The sequence below is a fragment of the Actinia tenebrosa genome, unplaced genomic scaffold (genome assembly GCF_029948245.1).
Source record: "Actinia tenebrosa isolate PJP-AT-01 unplaced genomic scaffold, QUT_ActTen_1.0 PGA_scaffold2__45_contigs__length_23673736, whole genome shotgun sequence".
In the NCBI taxonomy this organism is placed as follows: Eukaryota; Metazoa; Cnidaria; class Anthozoa; order Actiniaria; family Actiniidae; genus Actinia; species Actinia tenebrosa.
In genome coordinates this window covers 241,755-253,157 of record NW_028292579.1, presented here as the reverse complement: position 1 = coordinate 253,157, position 11,403 = coordinate 241,755, and the positions used below count along the sequence as shown (strand labels likewise).

Genomic DNA, 11,403 nt, shown 5'->3' with positions numbered 1-11,403 from the left:
TGTTCTGTTGGAGGGAAATTTGAAAAATGAATTATAAAGAACATCTAAAAGATGCCTTTGAAAAACTGTAGGTATTCTGCAATATTCATGTTTTCAAGTTGTTAAGGAGTTTTGCAATTTATCTTTTAAAAAAATTAATAATGGTTAAGAAATGTTCAACTACACCTTTTTTAGACGTTTTGAAAATATTTTGAACTTACCACAATATTTATTTAGGGTTAATGACGTTCTTTTGCGTTAATAACTTCATATCAAGCTAGGATTAAGATAAGGGACTGTTCATTAGAGTGGTTTTCATAAACCCGTGAAATACACTTCAGATTACTTAGTAATATTACACTCTAATTCTTTTGTTTTCTTACGTGTTTTTACGCTTTAAACTCTAATTCTAACTTGTTTCATTGGTTTAGAGTAAAGTCATTAAACCCGTGCAATAGATATTAGACTAATACACTTTACTAGACTCTAATTCCATTGTTTTCTTTTGTATCTATTTGACTATTACACATTGACTAGTATTTTTTATTTCACGGGTTAAATGCCTTCCCTCTATGTCGACAACCACTCTGTTTGTCAGAGTGGGTATGGGTGAGTAAATGAAGGGCCTCGAGTTTTTAGTGACCCTGAGAAGGGGGATATTGGAATAATTGATAATGAGCCTTCAAAATATTGGAAATAAACTGAGTGTCCCAAAAAGATTAGGCATACTAATGTATTGAGCACACACATTAAACTAATGCATAGAAATGATGTACACTCGTTAAGCCAGGCTATGAACATATTTATTTCAAATTATATAAGAATAGATGTCTTTACTGGGCATAATATGCATTTCAGTCCGCATGTCATTCCCTAGAGTAACATTTTTTTGTTTAATGGTTGTGAATGAAAGGACACATAAATGTGGATACAACTCAAACAGAATATTATGACACATGGTTTGAAATGGGAAAACATTACACCGAAGCTAAGAAAAATTGTTCCCAGGAGGATTAAAAAACAAAAACATGACTGCTATCTTGGTGCATTTAACAATGGGTGCCAGTGAGAAATCTTTTGTTAAATTATAGCACCAACATGGCCTCAATTATGTAACACAATCAAATAAATTTGAACTTGAAATTATATCTTAGTTATAGGGAATCAATTCAACACTTTGAGGAAAAATCTGAGGATTTCTTTTTCAATGGAAGCAAACTTGAGTTGGCAAAGGAGAAAATGCATGACCATAGCCAAGAGTATAGCTCAGGGTTACTCAACAGAGCTGGGAAGAAGAATATCTTTACAGGTAAAAGAAAGGGTTTTTTAAAAACAATATTTCTGAATGTAAAGGTATACAGTCACCTATTTAAAAAAAAACATTGTCATCGCCAAAGGCAATACTAGGCGATAGGTCATCCCGAGATGGAAATGGTTACATCGACTACAAACAACATTGAATGACTCTCAACACTAAGGTCCATGTTCTTGACGAGAATAAGAAGCAGAAACACAAGTAATTCCAGCTATTCTTGGATCTTGGAATGACTTATCTCCTATTGCTTTTTGCCTATTGCCTTTGGCGATGACAATGTTTTTTGAATTAGGCGATATAAAGCCAAGATGGAGTGACTGCAGTCATAATGGTCAAGACTCTAGTTGAGTCAAAAGCTCAATAAATTGCTTTCAAAATTAGTGTACGTTTTCTTGAAAGTTTCAGGGTGATAAAGTGGGTGGTACAAATTGGGTTTCATGCAAAATAATGGGCATTTCATGTTTTACGAAAAATAAAAGTCACACTCCATTGTTGCATAAAAAAGGCCCTACCCTTGTTTTCCCTTCTGTTTGTTGTAAAAGCAATGTGCGACTCACGTTTTTTGTGATCCCCCTCTTGAGCCTGATATTTTTAATGATGACAACCTCCTCCCCCCCCCCCCCACCCACACACACACAATTGCCACCACACTTCCACTCCACAATGAAAAATGAATCGTAAAATCCTATACATATTTTTTGGAATGTTTTTGATGTTAAAATCTTGTTTCTTTTTATTTTTTGATAATTCAGACAACAAAACATGGAAAACTACTATCTTTAAAAGAAAAAAGCCGCCCTCACCAAGAATTAATGTTAGAACTTTAAAAAACAAAAGAGACGACTTGAAAGACTCCATTGATAGGATTCATTTTGATCTTCTTTTTGGCAAGAAAAACCTTAATAGTGAATACCACACAACCACGAATAGAAGAAATTCAAGTTACATTTTGGCAAGAAATATAAAGAATATGAAACGAAGATGTCACTCTGTTGATGAAAGAAAAAACACCTTTGTAACAGTAATTGACAGCAAAATAACCATGCGTAATAAGGAAAAAACACTTCACCAACTAAGAAAATCAGAGGACACTTCACAAGAATTTTTCACTCATTCGCAATCTCTTGATGATTCTGGTGTCTTTGGAGAAAACTTTGAGTCTACAAGAGATTATGTCAATTCTTCTGAGATGAATAATATGAACAAAACACCAAAAAGAAGTATGTCGCAAGATGAAAGTGGAGGCTCACGATTTAAGAATTCAAAGTCCTTTATACAATTGATGACAGAGGATCCAAAAGCAACCAAAAAACCTGGCAGTAGAGAGAACAAGACTTCAAAATTTAGACATCCTGCTTGTGCCAATGAATTAAACCCAACTCCTATGTATCAAAAATCTGCAGCTAAAGAGAGAAGGCAAAGATTACAACCACTTTTCTCTAGTCATTGTGGAGGAATTTGGAAAGCCATTGTCGAGGAGAACTAAATACTGGTATTGTACTTGCAGGAAAAAGCTTAATATATGGAAGACTATGAAACTTTACATATAAAAAGGGTCGTCAACAAAAGTTAAGAATCGATTAATTTACTTGGGTGTGAATTTCTTGAATGAATAACTTGCATTATGTTTTCCCATTTCAAACCATGTCATTCCCTAGAGTATTATTTCTTTGTTTACCGGTTGTACATGAGAAAAGACATGAATATGGATACAACTCAAACAAAGAATATTATACTCAAGAGAATGACACATGTCTGAAATGGGAAAATATTATGTTCAAGCTAAAAGGGTCTATTGCTCTAAGTCTGTGTGGCTTTACTTAGACACCACAAAATACTGAAGGATGTACCTTCACTTTCTTCCTCAAATAGAATGATCAAAATAAATATATAAATATACAATATATAGAAACACAGAAAATGCAAAGTAAAAGCAAATATTTATTAACGAAAAAAACAAATAAAAAGTTCATATTTACAAAGGATGGTGTTGACAGAATGCTTCACTGAATGTATATTGCTTCTTCCATTGTTTTTATGTTAAAGGAGAGGGACTTTAGGTGATTAGAAAATTCTATAAAGAATTTATTAAGATGGTATTTCACTCAGAACATTACCCCTCCCCCCTACTTAGAAATTTTAGTTCCCCCCTCCCACGCCTCCGATCCCTCGGAAATCCCTATCTCTCTTCTTTCCACATTATTGAGTTATCAGTTAATTTCTGGAAATACTACAATGACGACACTTGAATTCATCCCTTGAGCCAATCATAGTTAATAGAGGGGAATGGTTAGGAAACCTATTGTTATCAGGTCTTTGTTCGCTTTTGAGGTTGAACTGGTCTTGACCGTGCAATATGTTTGATTTATGCTCATCCGAAATTGCAAAATAAGTAAACATATATCAAAAAATATATACCTCTTATAAATCTTTAAGTATTTTGGACTAGCAGCCAAAAGAAAGATTTTGGTCTGTTCACTCAGCCATTGCCAACGATGGTAAAACGATGGTAAAACAAAGGATTCTGCACGGTCACACTTGAAAAAAGTGAACAATAACCTATAACAATAGAGTTTCCTAACCATTCGCTGATAATAACTATGAGGCAATCGATAGGAGATAAGATTTATTTTGATCACATGGTGGGAAACACTAGAAATCTCTAGAAATTATCTGAAAAACATTCAAAGTGTTTGACTTAAATATCCTCACTGTAAATATCTCTGTTGCAGTACTTTATGATTTCTTCACTATCATATGAATGTAACAGGGCTGTAACCAGAACTTTTACAGGGAGGGTGCACATCGAATAAAATTGGACCATTGATCGGTTTTTTAAAAAAGGTGACCAAAAGAAACAGAACCAAAAAAATAAGAATAAAATAAGAATAAAAAAAGGTAACCAAAAGAAAGCAAACAAAAAAAAAGGAGATGGATGAGCAGACCTTAAGCTTTTATGTGGGGATGCACGTGCACCCTGTGCTCCCCCCCTAGTTAGGGCCCTGTGTAATGACAAGTGCTTCTGACAATTTGGTGTACACCGAGTGCCATTGCACTACGAAAAATTAAATGCTGGTATCCATCCATAACCACCCTTCCTCCAGTCCAGTTGTTGTATTCTGGATTCAATGCTTGGAAAAAGCTGCATGTTTTTCTGCTTCTAGCCTGTGTCATAGGTTTAAATACTACAATAATATACGGGGCATTTGACCCTTGAAAACTGCAGTAAAGCTACTTTCTTGCAGCTTGTTCAAAGCCAACATTTTTCTTGTACTCCTGTTCTGTTCTCTCTTGAATTGCTCTTTTCATTTCAAGTATTCTTTCTTTGCTCAGACCTAAAACATCAAAATAAAGTCAGAATCTGAAGCATTGGCCTACTACTGTCATCTGAAAGAATACTTATCTACACACTAAATATCAACACAGTTATTGAAAGACCAAGGTCTTTATAGCCTTGTTTTGGTATATTATGACATTTTCAAATCCTAGTATCTTTTCAAAATTTTTTTGGGACTGGATTTCAAAACTCACACATTATCTACATTAGTAAGCCATATCATGTCAAAGAGTTATATCTAGAAAAAAAATCATTTTGACTAATGATTATACGAATTCATAGTAGCCTCTGTTATATGACAAAGGTCAATGAAATATCTGCTGGACAGCATGTTTCACTAGAGTGCCTGGAAGTGCCTAGTTACCAGTATCTTACCATATCTCTTTTCCTCTCCTTTAAACTTCATTGTATGTTTTGTCTCATCGTCGGCAAAAGAAATGGAGTTTTTCTTTGCCTTCTTTATCTCCTTTAGTCTTTTCTTGGCATTATACTTCATTTCCCACTTGACAAGATTGTAGTACCTTTAAAAATAATTACACAAAAAGAGATTCAAAATGAAAACATTTAATAGACCCCTTGCATGTGACATCAAAGCAGCTCAATTTCAAGGGGTGGTGGTGAGGGGGGTGACTAGTTGGCCCCACCCTCCACCCCCTTGCACCACAAATTATTTCCTGATGACCCTCCCCTCTAAAGCCCCAGCCCTTCCAATCAATAAAAATGGTATCTTTCCTACATGTACACTGAAAATATTTTATCAGGACAATATTTCACTTAGTTCACTTCAAGCTTTCAAATTTAATAGACCTACTCAGCTCAGGTATAATGTTTTCCCATTTCAGACCACATGTCATTCCCTAGAGTATCCTTTCTTTGTTTAAGGTTTGCGCTCGGTTGCACATGAGAAGACACATGAATATGGATACAACTCAAACAAAGAATCTTATTCTCAAGGGAATGACACGTGGTATGAAATGGGACAACATTACACCCAAGCCGAGGAGGTCAATTTCTGTCAATTTGAGACACCATATTTCCACCATTTTCATGCCTTTTATGGGTTTCCTGTGGTAATGGCACAAGGTATCCTATACCCTCATCCCCCCTTTTAAAAATCCAGATCTGTTCCTGCAGTCTACGCCATTGCCTGATAAAGATTAGCAGTTTGCAGTCAAAACATTGCGGTCCCCATACGAGCCATCCTCAATTGTAAGACAAACGAATAAGTACCATTCTATTATTAGATTAAAAATATCTTGCAAAAAATTAATTTAAAATGCCCCTAATGCCTGATTATAGACCAATTTAGAACAAATCCTCACATTGTCATAAATGCTTTTTTCAAAAAAAATTTCGTTTCAAATGAATTCCTGATTTTTTATGGCACGAAAAAGTTGGCAAAATTCTCGTGTCCAAAATTTCAGTACCGCGTTCGAGGAGCCTGAAAAATTGTATAGACTTACGTCATCAGGGTGATACACCAATTTTTTTGTGGGTCAAGAGTGCTGTTTTTAAAGTTTTAAGGAAGAAAAAATGCCAAAATATTGAGCTTTTACATATTGTAAGAGTGAATCAAACTTGGAAGAATGCGCAAGTCTTTCACTTTAGGAACGTATCACCCCGATGACGTAATCGCATCAGTCCCCCTTACGCGCGGTCCTTATATGAAAAGGCGCGTTTTCAAAACTCAATTAAAAATCAGGAAGGCATCCAATTTTGAAAAAAATTTTGGATTTTTACATTTTCATGAATATATCTTCAACTCACATAAGGTCTGTGATTAGGCATTAGGGACACTTTAAGATCCATTATTTAGAGCTCTCATTCTCCTCATTCTTCTGTCCCAGTCCCACATCTTCATACTACTCCACAGGGTACCCAACTCATAATTCTACTCACTTTTTATGAGGCAGAGTGGCAGTATTGTAATCCTCCATGAAGGTTTCAAACATTTTTCTTGTCTCTGATCTCGGCAAGATCTCGGGGTTGAGCTGCCTCGCTTCCTGAAGCCAGCAGTAAAACTCTGGCTGTTTAGTGAATTGGTCTGCCTCTGAGAGGATGCCGTATTTTCCATATTTGTTTTGATTGACAGCATGTGTGGATTTTTTTCTTTTCTTCATCTTTTTTCTTTTCTTTTTCTTTTTGGTTGTCTGCCATGATATGAAAAACACAGGAGCTATTTTCATGAACATGCGAACTCAGTATCTGCAAGCTGGCATGCTGAAAATAGGTTTTTCACTGCTGTCAATCAAAACTAATCAGTTGGTACCTTTCATATTTATGACTGGCCGTAGTGAAAAAAACAAATTTCAGTGTGCCACTCGCCGCTACCAGGTTTGCATGTTTAAATATGAAATGGCAGTAATACCAAATATGGTTCAGAAATAGAGAGAATAAGAGATAAAGATCAAATGCTCTTGGCTGGAATCGAAGCCACGTCTTCGGTATTCTAGTCCCATGTAATAGAATACCGAAGACGTGGTTTGATTCCCGCCAAGGGCATTTGATATTTTTCTCTTATTCTCTCTATTATTTCTCTCTATTATCTCTTTATTTCATTACACACACCGAAAGCATAATTCATTACTACCAAATATGGTTCATTTGTCAGGTGATTTCACTTCTCTAAGCCCGAATGAATTAGCCAATCAGCTATATTCCCTAGTTCCAGGTTTTCAGCTCGAGGCAACAGCTTTTACTCAAAAAAAAAAAAAAACTCATCTATGGAAAGGTTCCCCAAATAACTGTTAATTAGTTTTGGTAGAACCCCAAAATTCCATATGAACAGTTAAGGTATTAAATTAGAATTACCTTGTGTTTGGATTTCTTGGCTTTTTTTCTTTCATATTCAGAATCACTACTAGAACTGCTACTGCTACTTGACCTGGATGACGAAGATAACCCAGATCTACTGCAGGATCTTGATTTTCTTCTGGATGATAAGCTCTTTACTCTCTTCTTTTGTTTTGACTTTCTTTCGCCAGAACTCGAACTAAATGAAAAAAAATTCACATTTTTTTATTAATAGTTTGAATTATTTTTTTAGGAACCCACGTACAGCTTGAAGTTGTTTAGTTCTAATACAGCTATTTCAAAGAAGGTTAGTGAGGTTTTTGTTGCTTGTTGATTACCAAGCTTGCATTAACCACTCCTGGGAGGATGGCTAATACCAAACATGTTTTGCAACCCAATTGATTAAAGGTAGCCGATAGATCAAATTAGAATTTAGAAGTTGATTTCTGCTGAGGGAGGAAAAACCCTCAAAGCACAGGAGAGATCCAACAAACAGTTCTACTCACATACTACACAGGAGAGAATCAACAAACAACACTACTCACATACTACACAGGAGAGAACCAACAAACAGCTCTACTCACATACTACACAGGAGAGAACCAACAAACAACTCTACTCACATACTACACAGGAGAGAATCAACAAACAACGCTACTCACATACTACACAGGAGAGAACCAACAAACAACTCTACTCACATACTACACAGGAGAGAACCAACAAACAACTCTACTCACATACTACACAGGAGAGAACCAACAAACAACTCTACTCACATACTATACAGGAGAGAACCAACAAACAACTCTACTCACATACTACACAGGAGAGAACCAACAAACGACTCTACTCACATACTACACAGGAGAGAACCAACAAACAACTCTACTCACATACTACACAGGAGAGAACCAACAAACAACTCTACTCACATACTACACAGGAGAGAACCAACAAACAACTCTACTCACATACTACACAGGAGAGAACCAACAAACAACTCTACTCACATACTACACAGGAGAGAACCAACAAACAACTCCATTCACATACTACACAGGAGAGAACCAACAAACAACTCTACTCACATACTACACAGGAGAGAACCAACAAACAACTCTACTCACATACTACACAGGAGAGAACCAACAAACAACTCTACTCACATACTACACAGGAGAGAACCAACAAACAACTCTACTCACATACTACACAGGAGAGAACCAACAAACAACTCTACTCACATACTACACAGGAGAGAACCAACAAACAACTCTACTCACATACTACACAGGAGAGAACCAACAAACAGCTCTACTCACATACGACACTTAGCCTGCTACGTAGTGCTCGAACCCAAGTCGCAATGGTGAGAGGCAGCAGATTAGCAGCACATACACCCTTCTCATAATGGCTGAAAAGTGCACGAAAACGAGGTCACCCAGTCATTATTTCACGATAAAAGGTATAAAATTACATGGTAAAGGATAAAAAAATGACCTTTGTTTTGATCCGAATTAGCGCTAACTGCCTTTATTTTTTATGAGCAGCTTGGCTCAACCTTGCAAGATGACTGGGTGAACTTGTTTCCGTGCGTTCATCAGCCATTATGAGAAGGGTGTATGCCACCCGTGCTTTCACCAGAAATTAATGTTCATGATTATAATGCCCAGTTCTGTCAATAATATTTGAGTTTACTGAATGAAAGAAAACTAGAAGACAAATTACAACTGACTTGGAACTCTACCTATTTATCCCCTCCCCCCCCCCCCCCCCCCCCCCACCTGACCAAGACTCCACGTCACAGGTAGCTAACCTTGCAGAAATACTTGATCTTGTTCTTCTCTTTCTCCTTGACTTGCGTTCATGTTCAGGATTACTACTAGTTGATACACTCCTAGACCTGCTTCTAGATTTCTTCCTAGGTTCTCTTAATTTCTGAAAATGTTTAGCGGTAAACAGTCACTTTTGGACTACTGAAAGACTTTCACATGTTGGGCACTTTCCGCTTATCCAAACGGATCAGTCCAAGTGGCCAGTTCTCAAATGGTACATGTCAGGTAGACCTGGTTTGGGCCACAATGGCTCAGTTCTAAGAACTGAGATGTACCATTCCAGAACTTGCCATTCAGACATTTTGGTTCTGATTTGATGGAAAGCTCCCTATGAGTGATGATTCCCTTGAAAATAAGGATCTTTGTTTGAGTTGTATCCATATTCGTGTGCCTTCTCATGCACAGCTGTTAAAAGAAATAATACTCAAGGGAATGACACATGGTCTGAAATGGGAAAAACATTTCATCCAAGGTAATTAAAGAGTTAGAGGTCTATTTCTTTATACTAAATATTACTCATTATCATCATCATATGACACAGGTATTTTCATTGCTATCATCATCATCATCATCATCATATGACACAGGTATTTTCATTGCTATCATCATCATCATCATATGACACAGGTATTTTCATTGCTATCATCATCATCATCATCATCATCATATGACACAGGTATTTTCATTGCTATCATCATCATCATCATCATCATCATATGACACAGGTATTTTCATTGCTATCATCATCATCATCATCATCATCATATCACACAGGTATTTTCATTGCTATCATCATCATCATCATCATCATCATATGACACAGGTATTTTCATTGCTATCATCATCATCATCATCATCATATGACACAGGTATTTTCATTGCTATCATCATCATCATCATCATCATCATATCACACAGGTATTTTCATTGCTATCATCATCATCATCATCATCATATGACACAGGTATTTTCATTGCTATCATCATCATCATCATATGACACAGGTATTTTCATTGCTAACATCATCATCATCATCATATGACACAGGTATTTTCATTGCTATCATCATCATCATCATATCACACAGGTATTTTCATTGCTATCATCATCATCATCATATGACACAGGTATTTTCATTGCTATCATCATCATCATCATATGACACAGGTATTTTCATTGCTATCATCATCATCATCATCATCATCATATGACACAGGTATTTTCATTGCTAACATCATCATAATCATCATATGACACAGGTATTTTTATTGCTATCATCATCATCATCATATCACACAGGTATTTTCATTGCTAACATCATCATCATCATCATATGACACAGGTATTTTCATTGCTATCATCATCATCATCATCATGTCACAAGTTATTTACATTGCTATCATCATCATCATCATATGACACAGGTATTTTCATTGCTATCATCATCCTCCTCCTCATCATCATCATATGAACAGGTATTTGCCTACCTCAGCTCTAAGGCAACAATTATGCTTGCCACTAACTTTACATGTGATTACAACATCACAAACATGAACTTGCAGCTGCCTACTACTGTCAGGCATATCGTGTGGTCTCTCAAAAGTCCTTAGAAAATATGCCAAGATATCTTAACTAAACTGTCTAGTTAACTAGGTTGCCAATCACACGATTATACAAATAGTAATTGTAAATTTAAGCTTACATTTTTGGACCGAAATCTTTCAAAACCAAATAATGTTAAATTTGCTAATTTGATCACCAAAACCTTAGTTTCTATCGATTGTCTAACAAAACGCATTACCATTTAATAATCAATTAACTCATTTGGATGAATTAATATCTATAAATAATAATTAAATATCTTAATTGAAAAATAAATCAACTTTGACTAAAAACTTGATTAAAGTTTGTTATCAAAAGAATGACAAAATATATCTTTTTTTCTGTAAAAATCAATAAATAAAAGAAGCGCAAAAGATACCTTGGTTCTTGAAGATGACTTTGAAGAACTTCTGGGTTTTCTTTTGCTGTCTTTGTCGCTTGAATACGAACGTGAACGCTTTCTTCTTTTGGCTTCTTTGTCCGCCATTTTGAAAATCTGCTACCACAGGAACCCCAACAGCTGGTTTTTTAGTTGGCTG

The 11,403-nt window shown here is 35.9% G+C and overlaps 2 protein-coding genes across 2 annotated transcripts; one reads left to right on the top strand and one right to left on the bottom strand.

Moving 5' to 3' along the window:
* Positions 1-6: 6 nt before the first annotated feature.
* On the top strand, positions 7-3,201 carry LOC116303911 (uncharacterized). Its single transcript, XM_031713531.2, has 3 exons — positions 7-67; positions 1,134-1,288; positions 2,047-3,201. The coding sequence occupies exons 1-3, from the start codon at positions 27-29 to the stop codon at positions 2,778-2,780; spliced, it is 930 nt and encodes a 309-aa protein (XP_031569391.2). The 5' UTR covers positions 7-26; the 3' UTR covers positions 2,781-3,201.
* A 66-nt stretch (positions 3,202-3,267) lies between these two features.
* LOC116303901 (uncharacterized) lies at positions 3,268-11,380 on the bottom strand. Its single transcript, XM_089033492.1, has 6 exons — positions 11,244-11,380; positions 9,244-9,365; positions 7,443-7,623; positions 6,531-6,781; positions 5,007-5,152; positions 3,268-4,629 (listed from the first exon to the last, which is right to left on the bottom strand). The coding sequence occupies exons 1-6, from the start codon at positions 11,349-11,351 to the stop codon at positions 4,526-4,528; spliced, it is 912 nt and encodes a 303-aa protein (XP_088889618.1). The 5' UTR covers positions 11,352-11,380; the 3' UTR covers positions 3,268-4,525.
* Positions 11,381-11,403: the final 23 nt, after the last annotated feature.

Bases quoted from the DNA above. Each gene is read 5' to 3' on its own strand.
- LOC116303911 (XM_031713531.2), top strand. From the start codon at position 27: ATGAATTATAAAGAACATCTAAAAGATGCCTTTGAAAAACT. The intron at 68-1,133 runs GTAGGTATTCTG...ATTATATCTTAG, and splicing joins AAAGATGCCTTTGAAAAACT to TTATAGGGAATCAATTCAAC. The intron at 1,289-2,046 runs GTAAAAGAAAGG...TTGATAATTCAG, and splicing joins GAAGAAGAATATCTTTACAG to ACAACAAAACATGGAAAACT.
- LOC116303901 (XM_089033492.1), bottom strand. From the start codon at position 11,351: ATGGCGGACAAAGAAGCCAAAAGAAGAAAGCGTTCACGTTCGTATTCA. The intron at 9,366-11,243 runs GTATCTTTTGCG...AAACATTTTCAG, and splicing joins AGTCATCTTCAAGAACCAAG to AAATTAAGAGAACCTAGGAA. The intron at 5,153-6,530 runs GTGAGTAGAATT...TTATTTTTAAAG, and splicing joins GCCACTCTGCCTCATAAAAA to GTACTACAATCTTGTCAAGT.